This window comes from Cuculus canorus, chromosome 6, assembly GCF_017976375.1.
Source record: "Cuculus canorus isolate bCucCan1 chromosome 6, bCucCan1.pri, whole genome shotgun sequence".
Taxonomy (NCBI): Eukaryota; Metazoa; Chordata; class Aves; order Cuculiformes; family Cuculidae; genus Cuculus; species Cuculus canorus.
In genome coordinates this window covers 25,397,497-25,418,310 of record NC_071406.1, presented here as the reverse complement: position 1 = coordinate 25,418,310, position 20,814 = coordinate 25,397,497, and the positions used below count along the sequence as shown (strand labels likewise).

Below are 20,814 nucleotides of genomic sequence, written 5' to 3'. Positions count from 1 at the left end.
TGTGAGTGTGGTGTTCTGTGGTTTAATTATGAATCTGAGAAGCCCAAAGGCATATTATTTACATCTTACTTTCATCTCAATCATTCCATCTTATTTCATGATGTGTGAATATGCTGTTGTCTGTTTAGGTGTATTTATATTATTCTAGTATTATATGTATTATTTTAGTAGACAGTATTTTAATATTTAACTATTTTTCTGCTGTTACTAAAACTGCTTATTGTTTCAAAATGTCTAATTTATCTGGGGAATTTATACCTGGAACCCCCCATACTAGTAGTCTTCAAAGTATTTTATGTATATTTAGCTGCTACGCATTGAATCTTCAGCTGGTTATTTTCTCTGTTCATTTAAATGTCTTTATGTTTGTATGTCTTGTGTGATTGTTGCGTTTATTATAAATATCTGTGCTATGTAAATGTGTACTATTTCTGTGTAATTGTTTGTCCATAATTCTTTCATTTGAACTTCAGAAAAAGTGTGACTTCTTTTAGATCTTAGTATTCTCACAATTACTATCTTTAAAGTGCCAGAAGCACCGAAGAAAATTGCCAGAGAAGAAAAAGTATCCATTGCTGTTCAAAAAAGAAAAGTGTCTCCACCACCAGAAGGTACTCCTACCTATGGATTAATCTATGAACAGACTGTCCTCATGCAATACCACCGGAGCTTCAAGCCTGCTAGTCTGACACCTTTCTTGAAGTTCTAATGTTAGAATCAGAATCAGTTAGGTTGGAAAAGACGCTTAAGATTTAGTCCACCCATTAACTTAACACTGCCAAGTCATCTACTATGTTCCACTATAGTCCCAGGGGAACCTTAACAGAGTCTTTGAGAAACTCTGGAGATATATTTTTCCCAATTACTCTGGGCATGATAGGTGTCAGGAAATAATAACTAATTTTCTAAGAAACTCCAAATGGGATATTTGTTATTGTACATTATACTGCACCAGAGAAAAGTATTTACATTAGTCTTTGTCTTTGAAGTACCAACAGAAGAAGAGCACTGGGCTATGTCAGAGGAAGTATCCATTTCTCTTCACACAGAAAAGGAGGTTTCATACACAGGTATGCCTGGACTAAAAAGATTCTGTGTTCAAATTTACATCATGTCATCTACTTAAAAAAAGACAACAAAAGACAATGTAATGTCTTGTGCAGATCATCAGGTTGTCCTGAAAGTGAAACACTTTCTATTTTGCAAAAGGTTTAAATCTTTACTCCTTGCTTGCTACTGTTGTCATAGTGGAAGCCTGGAAACACAGCCATTTCGCTAGGTCCTCCTTCGCAAATCTTGCCACCTGTCTGACCTTTGAGGGGAAACAAGACAGCCTATTCCTCAGTTTATATTAACATGTTTTCCTCTTCTGAAAAGAAAGCCTGTCCTTTCCAGTTCTGGGACAGCAATTCCTCACCCAAATCTGAAGATCAAATTAAAAACCTTTACCTATGCTGCTGCCTGCCTGGCTGAGACACTTAGCACAATCCTTTATATTGGACCTGCCAGCTCAAGGGCTTCAAACAGTCCACAGCTTCTAAAGAAAAGTCGTTGGTTGATCCTTTCTGGAGGCAATGTATTGATCTGTGAAAAATGAGCAGCAAGATATCTCATACTTAGTGCTTTTAGACCTGCTGCTGTTAATAAAAAAATGTGTTATAATATTCATACCATGGAAGATTAATACAATCACATCAACGTGAAGGTAAATATCCCGTTTAGTCTCTATATTGGAGTTCGATGGCATGACAAGCAGATCATGAGTACTAAGAGGAGGATGGAAGAGTATCTTTGACTGGCTTTCTGTAAGGCTGGAGTAATGTTCCTGCTGGTCTGGAAAAAAAAGGAGTCAAAACAGAAGGTCATTAAATGCAATGGTTCTCCCATGGGATATCAAATAGTGGTGTTGTAGCCAGGGCAGAAGAATACAAATGATCCTGAGGTTCCTGGGAAGGGCAGACATGAACAGTGCAGGTTTGTTATCCAGTCCTTTTATTATCCACAGTTCCAATCAGTTTTAGTTTAAGATTTCAAATGTAGATCTTCCTGATTCTTACAATAAAATATCAAGAAGAGCTCTGCCAGAATATATTTAAAGACTTGGTCAGTTTTCAGATTTCCCCCAAAATAACACCCAGTTAGCAAGCATCAAGACTTGTGGCAGCCACTCACCTACACTGACTGTATCTTGTCATGAAGAAATCATGTAGAAATTTGGAAATCTGAAAGAGTTATTTCTGTCTCTAAAGATGGTAAAAAAAAAAAATCTTCAATCTATTAAGAAAATATTGAAGTTAATCTCCAATTTCCCAAGTCCAGTAGTCTCCCAGGTACTAAAATGCTAGGGTAATTTTCCATGCACTTTCCAGTTATATTGGTCAAAAATTTTTCAAGACACCTGCCTCAAAAGACAAGACCCATGCACTGCTGTTATGAAAAAGAGAACACCGTGCTTAAACAGTGTGCATTCTTTACTGAATAAATCTTAAAACTTGAAAGTATTTGAACTTCAATCTTTTGGAAACTGTCCTGCTCTTACAGTAAATGGCTCCTTGATGTATGTGAAGAAATAAGCCACTTTTTAAAACAATCAAGAAAAGAGAAAAAGCACCTTCCTCACTGAGCAATTAAGTCTTTTGCCTTTAATTAGAACAAAGCTCTCATACACTGTCAGTCACCCACAAAGTTTTTCTCTATGTGCTCCCTCATCTTCATCTAGAGTTTCCTATGCAAATCTTTTGTTACCAGTGATTGAAGACTCCTGGTCAAGATAGTGCAAAGTGTCACTACTGTGAAGAAGGGCTGCCGCAGAGGACAGTGGGATTTAGTGATTTTGTAATTTGTTGAATTTGTGAGTTCTGACCATTAGCAAGCTTAACGTCATTGCTGTCTGCAGTGGCTGAAGCAGGAATCATATCAGTTGCTTATGTTGGCATCTTAAAATGTTTGTTGTTATGTAATAGAATATCAGCCTAATGGCTTCCATAACTACATGTCCGATAAGCACCCTTGTCGTTTGCATATCAGCCATGTATTTGTAAGATATTTGTGGGTTTGTGGTTATTTTTTGTTTATTTTTGTTTTTCTTGCCAAGAATATTTTTACTTCTAAGCAATGCTTTACAAAATTCTTACATGTGAATATACTGTATCTTTTAAGTGCCGGACATACCAGAGAGGGCTATCATTGAAGAAAGGATACCAATTTATCCTCCTAAAAAAATTGCAAGACCACCAGCCAAAGGTAGACCGGACAGAGTGTTGAAATACAGTATAAATGTTTTTTGTGTCTTCTGTGTTCCATGTACAGTGAATACTGTTTTGTTTTCTATGGAATGTTCTTCCTTTGGTTTAATTCTTATTTGACAATGCATTGTGATCCTTATAATTAGTAAGATTTATTTCCTAAATTTTAAGATTCTTTTAATAATATCTTTTCAAGTGCCTGAAGCAGTCAAGACAGTTGTCCGAAAAGAAAAAGTGTATGTTGAAGTTCCTCAGTATGAAGAGGAAGAAGAGATTCCAAAATACGAAGAGGAAGAAGCCACCAGGTATGAGGAGGAAGTAATCCATTACAAGGAGCAAGTGCACCGTTATGAAGAAGTTAGTCACTATGAGGAGGAAGTTCCTCATTATGAAGTTCCTTATTATGAAGACGAAGAAGTTACCCATTATGAAGAAGAAACTGCTTATTATGAAGAGGAAGTTCCTGAGTATGAGGAGGAAGAGTCAGAAGTTCCTCAGTATGAAGAGGAGGCTCCTCCACCTGCTAGAGGTATACTTTAATTTTAGGATTTGTGTGAGAAAAAGTAATATTTTTTCATTCCATTAATGTACCAAATTTTTGGTTTAATATGTTCCAATGTATTTCACAGAATGCCCTTTTTCAAGATGTTTGATAACTAGTATAGAGTGTAGAAAATGTGTGGTGGCTGTATGTCTGCTCTTTGCTCCTATCTCTATAAATTTAAATGTTGCATGTCATACATGTTCATTCCTCTTTCATATGAAGTCTGTACAACCCATTAAGAAAATTTACCTGGCTGTTATTTCATCCTCTTCTGGGGTCCAATTTGCTGTCACGCTGTGTTTGTTGTACTTAGAAATATTTATGAGAATTCTTCAATCACAGACAAAAAAACAGTGTTTTTACTGAATATAGGTAGAGTACTTGAAAATAAGTTGGTTAGGAACAGAAGTTGCATTGACCTCCTCTCAAAAATCTTTGAAAACCCTATACTTATTGCTTATTTATTTCTTGAAGTGAATAAAATACTTTCATGGAAAGCAAAGATATAAAAGTACTATTAAGTTGCCATATTTAAGTACTCTTATTTTTAGTTGTTTTCCTTAGGAATAATTTTGATGGTCCTGGTACAAATTGTCAACATAATTAGTACAGGATGAACATACTAGTAACTCCTTAGAGAGGACAACTAGATTACACCATGATCTTGGTAATGAAGCCCTTCTACATTGTAACATAAAAATATAATAAAAACATAATCTGCAATATGTAATAAATACATATATAACAATGTCTTATTTAATATGATCAAATACATCTTTTTACATGACTGAGAAGTGTTACAATGAGAAGTTTTAAAGCCACTAAATATCTAGCCATTATTTATCACAATGTTTGTGATAAGCATCCAAAAATTGAAGGAACTGTTCTTTTGCAGGTTGCCTCACCATAAGATTTCTTAACCTTCTTCAATAGCTGGTTCTTAAAAGTCACGTTCTGTCTTAATTCAATCTTTTGATCAGCAAAAAGCCCTTGAAGTTAAAAATATTTTTATTGAGTACCTCAATGGCCGAGCTGGGATAATGGACATTATAGGTCAATGTAACCTGTTGGCTATCTTATTTTGTCTTAAGTGATCAAACTATGTAAAATCATACCTGTGTGTTTTGAATATGTATTTGTGATGCTTGCCTGCACTTTATGTTCCTGTTGGTTTAGAAGTAAATTCCTAAAACATTGATGTATCTTTCAAGTGCCTGAGGTTCCCAAGAAGCCTGTTCCAGAGGAAAAAATACCTATTCTGAAGAAAAAAGAAGTTCCTCCAGCAAAAGGTATATCTTGTCTCTTTATGTTAGCCGATATCCCTTCAATATGAAATTTGCAGTATTTTTCAGATGCCTTTCTTGACCATTACTTTTTTCTGTTCTGTTTGAAGTGGGTTCTTCATATGAAATGTTTGTGCTGTGCTACTTTTTGTTTCAGTTCTGTATTGAATAGCCTGTGGATTACTTTTTTAACCAAAATAATGTTTTTTAAGTGCCTGAGGTGCCGAAGAAACCTGTACCTGAAAAGAAAGTCCAAGTACCGAAGAAGGAACCTCCACCAGCTAAAGGTATATGAGCTTGTAATTATCTGTGATGAAAAAGGTCTTCTAGTCTTCATTTATCTTCTTACTTGTGTTAAACACTGGGATAGTAAGAGGATTTTTGTTCTTAAGAATTGTGGTTCTTTGTGTTTAATTGTTTAGTGTCACTGGCATGTGCACCATGATTCCATTATTCTTATGCCAAGCTTATTTACAATAATATCTTACTAAGTTCCAGAAGTGCCAAAGAAACCTGTGCCAGAAGAGAAGGTTCCTGTACCTAAAAAGAAGGAACTTCCACCAGCCAAAGGTATATGAGCTCTCGACAGAATGTGATTTAAAAAAAGAAAAATCCATCTTTGTTCACTTTTTCTCTTTCTTTGATGTAATGTACAGTTTTCTGTTCTTCAGTGTTCCTTTTTGTCATTTGACTTTATTGAAACATATAATTGTTCTCTACCTTATGGTTCAAAAATGGAATTCTTAAATGACAATAATATCTTTAAAGTGCCTGAAGTACCAAAGAAACCTGTGCCAGAAGAGAAAGTGCCTGTCCCCGTGCCTAAAAGAGTAGAAGAACCTCCACCAGCCAAAGGTACAGTAGTTTCTGGTTCAACTGCATAATTCTAGTTTTGTTTCTTCAGCTATAGAAGACTGCAAGTAACGATCCCATTCTTTGTACTACTGTGTGTTTGATACTGAACCGCTCACTGACCTATGTTTAATCAGGACACTGTATTGTCCTCTTGCTGTTAGTCATGGAAGCTACGCTTATTCTACGTTTTGAAAATTTCTGTGTTTATGTCTTGTGTTGTCTCTGTCCTTTGGATCTTAAATATCTAAATTATTTAAAATTATTCATTGTTACGAAAACAGATGCTCCAAAAGAGAAACACTATACCTAAACAGCCAGGCTTCCCCTGTTGCCTTACTATACCAATTTGTAATGCTGTTGTCTGTACATTTGTAAGTTTACATCTATGCATGCCTCTGCAGATAAAATTACTTTTATCTTTCACATACAACTAAATTTACAATATTTGTGTAGCTATCTTAATATCAGTTATGTAGTTACAATATTACTATGTTTTTGTTACATTGAAAATTAATTTCTTACACAAAAATGTCTTTAAAGTGCCTGAAGTTCTCAAGAAAGTTCCAGAAAAGAAAGTATCTGTCCCTGTACATAAAAAGCCAGAGCCTCCACCAGCCAAAGGTATCTCTTCTCATAACTGAACATGTGGCTGATGTTTCTTATTGTTTCTGTATTTTCGTTATTAGAATGTAACTGAAGTGTTGTAGCCGTTTGTGACAAATGTACTTACTAATTCATACTCCTTAGCTTCTGTGTAAGTTGTCTCTTGGTTTCTGATGTTGTGTCTAAGTTTTCTTCAATTAAATACTATCTTTGAAGTGCCACAAATACCAAGACCTCCCCCTGAAGAGGTACCTGTTTTTGTTCCTGAAGAAGAAGAAGAAGAAGAAGAGGAAGAGGAAGCTGTGCCAGAGATGCTAGCAAAAGGTAGACCATTCCTGCTTGAAAATTATCAGAAATCTTTGATCGGTTCTTTAAAATATCTTAATCTTTGTTGATTGTTTTAAGCTGGTTGTAAACCTTAATTATCTTTCTGAGGAAAGTTTTCTTCTTATTATTGGTCTTTGTGAATTTGTTGCTTGGTTTTAGTAGTTTTGATGCTCTAAGAGTCATGGAAAATTTCTTATCAAACAATATCTTTAAAGTACCAGAGGTGCCCAAGAGACCTGTCCCAGAAGAAAAAGTACCGGTTGCAGTTCCTAAAGTAAAGAAAATTCCACCAGCTAAAGGTATATCCCATTGTGGTATATACAGATAATATTTCCCTTGCATTTTCATATTTCAGTGGGACCTCATTTTAAAAATAAAGTAATAGTTAAGTAAAATCAGAACCTTGGTTCTAGTACCCTACTTCTGTCGCGCAGTGAGCAGTGTTAGGCAGAGCTTGATTGTTGATTTTGTTATTAACTTCAGTGAGCTGATAATCAGGCCTTGAATTACCTGCTTGTTTTCCACTTTGGGATAATTCTTACACAGAACTAATGTTTAAACTAGTTTAAATTTTATTTTAATGAAATACTGGGAATAATATTTTATGGTCCCTTTCCTGGAAATTCTTTAATACAGGGAGATCATTCTGACATATACCTTGAGAATATACTAAAATCTCAAGCCTTTTAGCTAGATTTATATAAAAATCAAATCAAATCATGTCACAACAGACCATGTGAATAACCGGAAGACATATCCTAAATGTGAAATTCAAAGTGGAAGCTAACTACTGCAAAGGCGATCCCTTGGTGCTTAAAAAATTCTACCTTAACAGCTAATACTTTTAGGAAAAATTGAAAAGCAGACATTGGAAGCTTTCTATGTAAAAAATCAAATGCTAACAATCTTCTATAACCTCTTGTTGGTAGCATATCTTGCTAATGTTTTCCATGGGCAATGATGCTGTGTAGTTACAAACTGGGTAAAAGAGCTAATTCTCATAATACTTATAATTCAATTGACATTGTTTTCAAAGGAATAGAAAATATCTAATAAAGTTTCTCTTATTTCTATTGTTATTGCTAGTTTAAAGTTGGTGTCCTTCTGCTTTATGCTATGAATTTTTCATTGTGATGTTGTGATACTGAAGTTCTTAAAACAATGTCTTTAAAGTACCTGAGAAGGCAAAGAAAATTGTGCCTGAAGAAAAGGTTGCGATTTTTGCTCCTGAGGAAGAAGAAGAGGAAACTATTCCAGAGGAAATTATACTAGCTAAAGGTACAAGACCTTTTCTTGCAATTTACTCATGAGATCTTTTGGGCTCATTAAAATTCTTCTTTATTTCTTCTTCTAAGGTATATGTAAATCTTACTGCTCTTTTGGGGGAGCTTGTGATCTTGTTTCATGTTTTTTTATGTGGGTTTTTTTTGTGTCTTTAATGTTCTGAAAGTAATATTTAAATATCTGTGCAAAATAATATCTTTAAAGAGCCAGAGGTTCCTAAGAAACCTATCCCAAAAGAAAAAACGACAGTGCCCCCTCCTAAGAAACTGGAGCATCCTCCAGCAAAAGGTATATAAATTAATACCTAGGAAAATTATGTGTTGTTATTCTCATCCAGTGTCTTTATTTTATTTTATTTTATTTTATTTGTTATTCATGTTAGTTTTGTGTCCCTGCTGTCTTTTTTTGTTGATGTCTGAGTGTCTGTCATATTCCTAGTGAAAAATAAGCTCTAAAACTAATTGACTTGTTCAAGAAGTCTGCTTACGGATCTTGGGTTTTTCTGTTTCACCTTTAAAACAATTAAAATGCATTCTGCAGATCAGTTCTTATTTCATTATGTCTGTATATGTTTTCTGTTGTCTTTCTCATACTACTGTCGGATGACATTCTTTAAATAAAAAAATGTCTTTAAAGTGCCTGAGATGCCAAAGAAACCTGTTCCTGAAGAGAAAGAAACTGTTCCTAAAAAGGTGCCAGCTCCACCAGCCAAAGGTATTGCTGTTTGTAAGTGCTGTTATCATTAGTGTATAACATTCTTCATACAAGCTGAGTATAGCAAGGGACATTTTAGTATGTCTGTCTTGTACTATATTTGTCACTATACTGTTTGTTTGTAAGTTTCTGTTCTGCTATTTGTAAGCTTCTGGGTTTGTGTCCATTTAAAAATTGTGCAAAGGAACACTGAAGTTAGGCATTTTCTTTAAAGTACCCAAGATGCCAAAGAAGATTGCTCCCGAAGAGAAGGTACTTGCTGCCCCCCCTGAAAAAGTAGCAGTTCCAGCTGCAAAAGGTATATGTACTCTGAGTTATAACTAAGATTTATGCTAAAAATACTCTTGGGTTCCTTCTTTCTAACTTGTGTCTTTATTGTATGAGATTTCTGCATGAATTTATGTTAAAGCTCTTCATTATCCATGTTCACATTGTAGAACCACACAGCTCTGTTTCTTGTGCTTTTTTACTTACACTGCCCAAAGGTGCTTTTTTTAAATTCCTAAAATAAATCTGTATCTTTAAAGTCCCTGAGGTGCATAAAAGAGCTGTTGCAGAAGAGAAAGTGCCAGCTGCTGTGCGCAAGCCCAAAGAACCAACACCAACTAAAGGTACAGATACATTACTGCTTATTCCTCTCAAAGATGTGTTTTGCCTTCTTATTCCTAAAATCTTTTATAATATATATACTGTTTCAGGAGCACGTTCTTACATTTTAATGTAGCTTATGCTTGTGGCTATCGTATACATTTTCTGTTCTGTATGGATCATCTTGATTAATTCTAAAAGAGAAAATAAATAATTGTAAGATATTAACAAAAATACTGTTTCTAAAGTGCCCGAAGTATCCAAGAAACTTGTCCAGAAAGAAAAAGTTCCAGCTCCTGTGGTGGAGAAGTATGAGTATACATATGAAGAATATGAGAAGTATGAGACATATGAAAGTTTTGAAGAGTTTGGGGAGGTTCAGGAAACTGAAGAAATTGAGGCATATGAGGAACCTGAAGAACCTGAGAGATATAAGGAGATTCAGGAACAGGAATATGAAGAGGAAACTGCTGAAAAATATGATGTCTATGAAAAGTACAAGTTTCAGGAGAAGGAAGAGATCTATGAGAAATATGAAGAGGTATATGAAGAGGCTTATGAAATCCAACCAGCTATAGGTACATCAAGTCATGATTTCTTTGTTCTTCTAGTTTGTTGAGCTCCAAGCTACTGCTTAAGCCTTTGTGTGTTTATTTATATTTTTCTGCATTTGTAGTCCTGTGTGAGTCTGTTGCTGGCAATGATAAATTCATTCGAAGATTGTGTCTCTCCCGTTCCTTCCTAAGGAATTGTTCCCTTCAGAGTGGAAAGGGAGGATTCTGCATCTGAGTGCCCAAGAGCGAGACAGTGTAGACATGACACAAGCAAAGTAAATGATAACTTTCTGATGCAGTTCAGCTTCAGCCTTAATTAAATATTTTTACAGGTCAATGTTTTTTCTTTTGCTCGGTTTAGCACCTATGTGCTACAGAGATACTAAAACCCACTAGGACCTTCCCTCTCATCATTTAAATTTATGATAATAGGATCCTTCATGCCAAAGAGAAAGTGCATCTAAAATGTACCAGAAAGATGTACACTGGTATTCCTTAGATATCTCTGCTCAAGAACTCTGAGGCTGTTCATGTCTCTGCATAAATTATGAGATGGTTCCTCTACAAATGAGTGATTGTTCTGCTTGTTGTCTCTGTATCTGTTGTAATTTCTCACAAATAACTTAAAATCCATAATTAAATGTTTTTTAAAGTGCCTGAGGTGCCTAAAAGACCTCTGCCAGAAGAAAAAGTACTTGTTCCTGTTCCTAAAAAAGAAGCTCCACCAGCTAAAGGTACATCAGTTATCAGATAAATTTGAAAAAATAGCCTTCTTCCTGAGTCTCTGAAACCCCAAATCCAATAATTTACCTATTCTGATTTGACTGCTAGACCCTTAGATTTCTTTCACAGTGCAGTCAAAGACAGGATTAAGTTATTAAGAAAAATATTTAATTAACAAATGAAAACTGAGAAAAATTATTATACTTTCTGAGGACAAAGGAAGTGCAGACAGGACTGTCAAGATTTCATTTTTGCCATCACAGTGCTAGTGATATTTCACAACTTATCATTGAAAACAAGCAGATGAATAAACTAATAGAAGTGTTTTGAGATATAGGACCATATCAGGGAAACTAGTTTTCTACAGAATTCCCTGAAACTTGGACATTTTTCAACCTAATCATGTTCTGGAATGCATACAATTGTAAAAGGTGTTTCCTGTATCAGGCTCTGCAAAAGATAAGTGTTATGAGTAGTAATTATCAGTGGATGCTAGCAGAGCTACTGTACTAGTCTGGAGCTCTGTAATTTTCTGTTTAGAGCACATAATTTGCAGGAATTCACTTTTGTGCAAAGTTTTATAGCTGCTTCAAGCATGAATTATCAGAATGAAAACAGTGGGAAAGGTTGTGTTGGTTGGGGGTTTTTTTGCATAAAGATTTGGAGTTAGTTGGTAGGAAATTAAGACCTTAGCATATTCCCAGCTGGCATTAATTAGAGATGATAGTTTGTGAAACCTAATTTTTAAGGTTTATCCAAGTAGAAAATTCACCCAGCATTTTTCTTTCAGTGAATACTAAAGGCTCTAGCTATCTGAATCCAAGCAAAATAGTCCAGATAAGTCATTCAATAGCAACTGCGGACACTATGTTTTTTATTTTTCTAAATTTTCTGACACTTTGCATTGTTTGCTGTTTGTTTAACTTGTATTCTTACATGATATTCATACTGCAAAAGATCTTAAAAACCACTAATGTCTTTAAAGTGCCAGCAGTGCCAAAGAAACCTGCTCCAAAAGAAAAAGTACTACCTGCTGTTCCTAAAAAGGAAGTGACTCCACCAGCTAAAGGTATAATTCCTCTGCACTGTCATGAATCATGAACTCTCGTTTCTGTCTTTTGTCTTCATTATTTGTTGAAAAAATGTGTGCATATTTATGTCCCCACAGTGTTTTTTTCGTCTGTTTGTAGTTGAGTCTTTTTTGTCTGTTGCATTCAAGTCATTTGTTGAAAATATGTGACAATTATTTTAAAAGATGTGTGTTGTATCATTAAGCTACATGTGAAAGTAGCTTGGAAACAGAAATATTTTTGTTTCTTCTGAACAAAAAACAGATTCCACTATGCAAATCTATGGCTGTCTTTCAAGAATATTTTTGTAATATGTTATTTTTCTCTCTAATCTTTAACATCAACATAGATGATCCTTCAGGAAGCATTTAGTCTTTTGTTGTTTCACGAGTCTTCCTTGTTTGATATTCTCTTCTTCTTCCTAACTTCTTCCAAATAACTTTGAAAGCCCTAAAAGTAAATTATATTTTAAAGGGCCAGCTGTTCCCAAAAGAACTGTCCCTGAAGAAAAGAAACCTACACATATAATTGAAATAGAAGTTCCACCAATGAAAGGTAAAGGAACATTTAATATGAGGTTTTATGGAAAAGAAATATTTGTGTTATTCTCCCCAACTAACATCTTCTAAAATGATCCTCATGTTCTTTACACCATGGCCAGAGCATTTAGTCTCCAAGTGCAGATTCAGCTCTTGGTGATAAGTTGAAATCTCTGAGGCAAATATTCCAGATATACACTGTACATGTGCTAAACAGTAAATACATTTATTCATTAGTGAAAAAATGCTGAGGAGGCATTGCTACTGGCTCTAGCAATGCTTCAGTGCTTTTGTATTTGTACTATAGTTGTGAATTTAAACTGGAGTTTTGAAGCCAATATATTAGTTGTGATATTGGTGGAGAAGTAATAGGGCAAGAGTTAGTAAGTTAAAACCATTAAAGCTGTTACACATACCAGAAGGAAATGCATGATGATACAGTGAGAAAAGCAAATGACATGCTCTTTGAGAACAGAAACTATAAACTTCTTCGCGTAGCTAATTGCTTCAGTAAGACAGTTCTAGAACTGTTTATTTCATTCTCAAAAAGGCACGGTATTTGAGACCTTGAAAGAGCTTAGTTTTCTGGGTTTGTTTCTATTTGGTATTTTAAAAGTTGAAAATTATTCTGAGGTTACTAAAAGAAAGCTAATATCTTTGAAGTTCCTGAGTTTCGTAAGAGACCTGTCCTTGAAGAGGAAGTACCCACCATTATTCCTAAGGAAGAGGAGCCACCTTCTTATGAAGGTACAGCAAAGACATATCTACCAATCAGTATATTGCAGATTATATCAATTCATGCTCTGGGTTGTTCTGTAAAATATGAGGCATTTTCAACTCATTTTCGATTATTTAAAAGTAACTCACATTCACATCTTTGAGACTCTATCTCCCCCCAAATTTAGTTATCGCTTAGTGTTTTTAAAATGTTCTTTTCTCCTCTATTAACGGGAGACATAAATACAATTAAGAGAGAAACTGAGTTTCTCATCCAGGAAAGTGCTTTAGCCACATTGGACCAAAGAAATTGTCTTAAGTAGACACTAGTTTAAGAGCCATCTTAAGCGAGACAATTATTTTAGAGCTGGGTCATAGATAGTTAGCGCCAGATGAGGACATCTAAAATTCAATTACAATTGTTAGTAACTATAAAATAAAATAAATAGTCTTGAAAACTTTAACTGATTGGGAATGGTCAAGTCGATCAATAGTAGGTAATGATCAGGCTAAAATGAGATAATATGAATAATTTATGTGCAAATAGTTCTTTGTCCATACACGTCTGCATTTTTGCATTGTACGTTGTCATTCTAATCTTGTCTTGTAAATTATATTAAAGTATGTAAAATAAACTAATATCTTTAAAGAGTCTGAAGTTTATGGAGAGGTTCCAAAAGAAGAAAAAGTTCCTGTTACTGTTCCTAGTGACTCAGAAGTTCCAGCAGCTAAAGGTACACCAACTGTTCAAGCAATTTTAAAGCACTATGTGTGCTACAAATTAATTATCTATCTTCATCATTCTGTGTGCTAATCTGTTATTTAATGTGTGCATTCTAATGTTTCCTTAGATACTGTGTGTCTGCATTGTGTCTTTGTTACTTACATTTTGTATAGTATAACATTCTTTAAAAAATATAATATCTTTGAAGTACCTGCAGTGACAAAGAAAACTGTCCCACCGAAGAAAATTGCTGCTGCTGTACCTACAGAAGAAGCTCCTCCAGCTAAAGGTACATGACCTCCAAATGTATTTTCAGTAGCTTCTTTCAAAAGTGAGGTATCAAGTGAGAACCAAATATAGCTGGTTTTCTAGAATAGTATGATCAGGTGCCGTACACATTGTTTTCTCCCATTTGATCTCTCTTGTAAGACTAAAGAGAGGATACATACTGGGAGATCACAACAGTCATTTTGCAACCATTTACAAAGAATTAAAAAATTATTTCTACATCTTTTTTTCATATGTTGAACTAACGAGCAATTTTTAGGACAGAATAATTCATTCTGGAAAACAAATTCAAGGAAGAATACCATCTCTTACTTATGTCTTGCGTTAGCATCTGCCTAGATGGACTGATACATTCTGCATCAAGAATATAAATTTTAAAAAGACAAAATTAGACAAAACCAAAGAAATTTAGTAGACAAGAAATTCATAGTATGACCAGGTACTAGCCCAATTTTTTTTCGCTTATTGTCTTATGTTCTGTTTCCCAAAATACTTTCTTGAACAACACCTTTAAAAAAAATCTAAAAGGTTGTTGCAGGAACATGTTTGCACAAACACTCTTTACAGTCATGTCAGGGGCTTTAATAAAGGCAGAATTAAGGTAATAATTTCAACCAGAGCAAAATACAAGCCACAATTTTTTTTTCATAGAAACACAGTTTTGTAATAAATTTACAGTACTGAAGAACTCTATAGATGTTTGAAACATAATATTTAGTTAAATGCAATGGAGTTTCCCATTGCTTTTATCGGTAATTTTGAAATTTCAAAAAATAAAATCCTTTAAAATGGCAAAACTCCTAAAGGTTGTTTGATAAGGAAAATAAAAAATACCCTAATTACCACCTTTTCAGGGAAGGGCAAGTACAGACCTGTAAGTTCTGACAGCTAGAAGAACAGTGAACTTGCTGAGTTCTATTCAGAGGTTAATACCACGTATTTTCATGTTATTCTAGTAGAATATTGTTTTGCAAAACTATAATACATATTTTCTAGTGCAAATTTCTAAAACAAAGCAATATTTTTTAAGTTCCTGAAGTACCAAAGAAAGCTGTCCACAAAGAAAAAATACCTCCTGCTCCACCTAAAGAAGAAGCTTCATACCTTGAAGGTATAAAATTTTTTTGGTAGGATTTGGTAGATAAAAATGTGTTTTCATGTGTAAATCTTTAATAATTTTGAGAACATTCTTTCTACCATAAACCAGAGTCTAGGTAGCAGCTTTAGTTAGCAGCAATGATATAAAATTAATTTTAAGAAATTAAAAATTATATCACCTGTAGTTGCTTTTAAGGGGAAAATTAACTTTATGCGCAAAAGAGACAATTGCAGGGAACCTTGCTACGTGATAGTAATACAAGGGGTGCAGGGAGTGGATGGAATAAAAAAGACAGAGCATAGATAGACAGACCTTATCTCTTTGCAGTAAATTAATTAGCTCAGTTTAGGATCTACCATACGTCGTCCTTCTGGCAAGCTGCAAAGGGCACATCAGGGCAGAATATGAGATTGTTTTCCTTTCCCTCATTTAAAATAATCTTATTTTTAAGGATAGATATAAAATAAAACTGTATATCTTAAGACGAGCTTGAACGTTTTTTAGTGCTTGTTCGTTATCTTTCACATCGTCTTGTTTTCTGAATTATTCTAAGTTAATTTAAGTATTTAAAATAATATCTTTCAAGTACATGAAGTTTATGAGGAGATGCATGTAGAAGAAGAAATTTCTACTGTTCATAGAAAAGAAGAGGCTCCAGCACCTAGAGGTATATTTCTTCTTCATCATCTCTCCCTGAAATTTACAAAGTCTTGAACTCCAGGAAAATTAAATTATTCATGTTCATGGTTTAGTTATTGCTCAAGGTAATTAACATCTGTGCTAATTCTGTCAGTACTTTACTTACCTTACGAACTTGTGTCTTTTTATGACTTGTCTTTCTGTTCTACTTAAATTCTTAAAGTGAACTAATATCTTTAAAGCGCCCACAGTCATTAAGGAAGGTATTCTGGAAGAAAAAGTGCCTTTTGCTGTGCCTAAAAAACCACAGCCCACTCCTGTGCCTAGAAGACCAGAATCTCCACCATCTAAAGGTATAGCATAATAGAACTTAGGTCTTTTGCTAATAACATCTTTTGTGTTTCTTACATCATTTCTGATTTAATAGTTCATGGTTCTCTTGTGTCAGATTCGTGGCATTTATGTTGTATATGTCCCTTTTCTTGTTTCTCAACTCGTCTTTACACCATGAAATTAAAATTGAAATCAGTAAATATCTTTCATGTAGCTGTACTATCAGTTTCTGTGGCATGTCACTACTGCATGATGAAAGATCCTCAGGAAAGTCACTGCAAACTGTTATTTACCAGAGGGATAGAACCACAGAGAGTTTTCAGAACACATAACTCTTGTCAGACTATCCTTATATATCTACCTGTTTTGTCTTATTTCTGTGTATTGCATGTTTTATTTTTGTAATTCTTAAAAGTAGACTAATATCTTTAAAGTCTCCAGGGTACCTAAGAATCTGTCTCAGCAGAGAAAGCACATCTTTGTGTGCCTAAAAAGTCAAGAGTAACGCCGAAAAATGTCAATAATGGTGTCTCTGTGAGGAGATTTCCCTTGGGCAGTAGGGTTTAGAGTAAAAAAAAAGTTATCATTTATTTCTCATTTATAAAAAAATCCTACTAGTATGTAATAGTATACAACATTTTTTGCATAATGGATCTCTTTTTTTACCCAAACTTACATTTCTTTCTGATATGCGTCTCATGAGACTCTTTCTTCTTAATAATTTACATGTTTTTAGATGCCTTAAATATAATAAAAATGAATGGTGTTTTCTTTAAAGTGCCGGAGGTGCCCAAGAAAATTCCAGAGGAGAAAGTACCCATTGCCGTGCCTAAAAAACCAGAACCACCACCATCTAGAGGTATGTTGCACTACTACAGATAAGTAAAATTTTGAAGAGAAAAGAACCTTCTTCCTTGATTGTGGAGATTAGTTTTTATTGTTTCTTTGTGTTGTCCTATTACTTTTACTTGTTGTGCTCACAGTTCTGTATATGCTACTGTTTTCAAATGCTTCTTTTTGAATCATAACTGTAGTTGCTGTGCCACTGTGTTAGAAATACTCTTGAGGCTGGGCAGAGATGAGACCAATACTTGGGAACCACAGCAGCAATCTTAAAGAGAAAACAGAGGTTTTGTGATCTGAAATATTTCTGGCTGACAGTGAAAAATTAGCCTCTAAAGAGAGTTTAATAACTTCACAGAATAGAAAAACCCACTGTGCATAGATGAAGAACTGATACCAAGAAGTCATCTTGCATAGAAGAATGTAACAAGGAACACAGAATGGACAATGGCAGCCTTAGTCAAATGGAGATTCAGAAGGTGGTTGAATAAAGTGGAAAAATAATATAGAAGGAGGAGAAACTCCAAGGACACAGAGGTGTTTCCTCAGATTTTACAGGGACATAAAAGAATTTGAAGTCAATAAACATCTCAGATCAATGGCACCTTTAAGAATCACCTTACTTTTCAATTTCTACTGAAAAGTGTTGAACAGAGCTGTACAATTCCATATGATAACTAAATATAATCTCTTTCCTTAAAGTGCCTGAAGCACCCAAGGAAGTAGCCGTAGAAGAGAAAATCAAAGTTGCTGTGCCTAAAAAGCCAGAAGTACCACCAGCTAAAGGTAATTGCCATTAATAAAACTTTGGCAATAATTTCTTTTACTTTCGCTGTTAAGAACATTTTGGCACTATTTCTCCATTTTTCAATCTTATAAACTCTGAGGTTTTTTTAATTTCATTTTTGGGAGCAGCCTTTTTACTCCTCTCAAATGACTCAACCAAGGTTGAGAGCAAAAGTCCTATTTTGTAGAGGATATTATGTTTAATTGATGTTACCTGGTGTCTCTTTGTCTGTTTCTTTTTCCACTCTAATGCTATTTAAATTTCTTTAACTTCTTAGTTCTAACATAATTATTAATTTTAAAGTGCCAGAAGTACCCAAGAAAGTCCCAGATGAGAAAATACCCGTTGCGGAGCCTAAAAAAGCAGCAGCTCTACCAGAAAAAGGTACTTGTCATGACAAAATGAGCCAAATCAAAACAATCACTCTTTTATTGTTTTAACACTATAGAAGACAGTACCAAGACCTTTGTTAGAGTTTTGTTCTGTTGTCAAAAGTTTTTCAAGTAAACAAATGCATTGTGTGAAAAAAATACATCTTCATAATTAGTGTTTTCACTAATATTGATCTGCTGTTGTGCTTTAATGTTTTTATTAAATTCTTATAGTAAAAGTTATTAATATTTTTCAAGTGCCTGAGGTACCAAAGAAAGTGGTCCCAGAAGAAGTTCCAGTTAAAGTACCAAAGAAACCAGAACCTGCACCAACTAAAGGTAACTGCTGTGCACAATTAATTAAAGAAAACCCCTTAATTGCCTAACGTACAATTTTAACATATTAGTAATTTACTTTTATTATAAATGTTCTATAATTTCTTTTTTATCTAATTGTAGTTTCTGTATCTCTACCTTAGTGAGTCATCAGAAAGAATTTTCTGTTGGCAAGGAAAAAAGCTGATATTCACATCCAAAACCACTGATGCATCTGATGACCTTGATTTTTACTTTTCTTAGAGACTTAACACTGCAGATGTGTGTTTGAATTTCAAAAAAATAAAATTACTTACTTTCTTTAAAGTGCCTGAGGTGCCCAAGAAAGTGATTTCAGAAGAAAAAGTACACATTGAAGTTCCTAAAAAAACAGAACCTAAAGGTACATGTTCAATACTAATAAAATTGCACAGAAATGTTAGTCTGTTCCTCTAAATATTATCTTTCTTTATATTCTAATATATATATCTTCTTTTTTTATATTCTAATATGTATGAATGTCACAGATATTTATAAATGTTGTCATCTTCACTTGTGAATAGCTTCCAGTAAGCAACAATGGCTATCAATAGTGTGCATCAAGCAATATCAACAAAACAGACTATTTATAAAGAGTCTTTGTTTTCTAATGCTGTTTGATAGTTTTCACCGTGGAGCTACTGTTGCCTTTTTAATTCTCGAATTCTTCAAATTCCTGAAAGTAAAACAAACACATATTTTTAAAGGACCTGAAGTGGTGAAGAAAGTTGTTCCAGAAAAGAAAATGCCTGTGCCTAAAATACCAGAACCTGAGGTTGTGCCTAAAGAACCAGAACCTGTGCTTGTCCCAGAACCAGAGGCTGCACCTGAAGAACCAGAACCTCTACCAGAGAAAGGTAAATCTCAGACTAATAAAATAACAAGAAAAATATTTTTCCTCTTTTCTTTAACACTGTAATTTCCTAGGAGTTCAGTTTTCTGAGATTCTAATTAAACTTCTCCTGTATATTCATATATGTGTGTAAATATGTGGGTCCTTTTTGAAGAACGGTGACAGATTTTGGATGTCTGAATTGCCTATATTTTACATTTATTCTTCTTCAATATTTTGGGTTATTCTTACTACTCTACCCACTTGGGTTCATGAAAATAAGCACAACTAATATCTTTGAAGTGATAATATAAGCAGAAAAGGAAGTACCCATTCTAGGGGCTAAGAGCAGAAGATATCAATGTACTAAAATACCAGCAGTTTCACCAAGAAAATTAGATGCCATCACTGCTAATTCTTGAAAGAGTCTTCAGCTTATTAACTGCAATATTATTAATATCTTTTGTCCAATCCATTGCACTTCTAATTGTCATGTCTTGTTTATGGGGGCAGGAGACTTGTGTGTGAGCTTGTGTATATTTGAGGAAAAAAAAGGAAAAAAGTCATAATGGGGTATATTAATCCTTAAGAAGGCCAACATAAATGATTGATACCAGATATGCTTTTAAAGTTTTCATTACAATTGTGGTTTTATGTTTTGTGATACAGTTAAATTTGATATGATTGTCTGTGTGGTTCTTAAATTCAGAACTAATATCTTTTATGTACATAAAGTGGCCAAGACAACTTTCCCAGAAAAGACAGTACCTCTTCCAGTTTCCCAAGAACCAAAGCCCATTTCAGGACCCCCGAAACTAAAGCCTCAAGAGGCAGAACCTCAAGAACCAGAACCTGCTAGAGTGGCCAAAACACAAAAGCCTGTCGTGGCAGCTCAAAACCTAGAAAGTATTGTGGCATCCGAGGAGCCTGAAACTGCTTTGGCACCCCAAAAACCACGATCTGTTGTGGCATCGCAAAAATCAGAGCATGTTGTGGTACCTGAGAAACTCAAGACTGACGTGGCATTCCAAAAACTAGAGCATGGTTTGATGCCCCCTAAACAAAGGCTTGCTGTGGAACCTCAAAAAACAGAACATGAGATAGTGTCTGAGAAACCAGAGTTTGTTGTGGAATCCGAGAAACCCAAGTCTGATATTCCACCCCAAAGGCATGGTGTGACACCCTCGAAAAAAAGGCCTGCTATGGAACGCCCGAAACCAGAGCCATTTGTGGCCTCTGAGGAACCTGAGCTCACAGTGGCACCTGAGGAGTCAGAGACAGTTGCACCACCCAAAAAATCAGAGCAAGTTGTGGTGCCCCTCAAAACAAAATCTTTTTCACCACCCCAAAAACCAGAGCTTATTGTAAGACCTGAAGAAACAACGCCTGTTTTGGCACCCTGCAAGCCAGAAGCTGTTATGGTGCCTGAGGAAGCAGAACCATATTTGGCAACCCAAAAACTAAAGCCTTCTACAGCACTTCAAAAACCAAAGCCTGA

General features: G+C 34.7%; 1 protein-coding gene across 1 annotated transcript in view; it reads left to right on the top strand.

Moving 5' to 3' along the window:
• TTN (titin) overlaps window positions 1-20,814 on the top strand; it is a 240,400-nt gene that overhangs the window by 102,035 nt on the left and 117,551 nt on the right. The window contains 11 exon segments of the mRNA XM_054069478.1: window positions 3,442-3,774; window positions 5,001-5,078; window positions 5,285-5,359; window positions 5,565-5,642; window positions 5,841-5,927; window positions 16,908-16,988; window positions 17,675-17,758; window positions 18,063-18,143; window positions 18,389-18,469; window positions 18,774-18,848; window positions 19,192-19,341. Of these exon segments, the coding sequence (XP_053925453.1) occupies window positions 3,442-3,774; window positions 5,001-5,078; window positions 5,285-5,359; window positions 5,565-5,642; window positions 5,841-5,927; window positions 16,908-16,988; window positions 17,675-17,758; window positions 18,063-18,143; window positions 18,389-18,469; window positions 18,774-18,848; window positions 19,192-19,341 (1,203 nt within the window).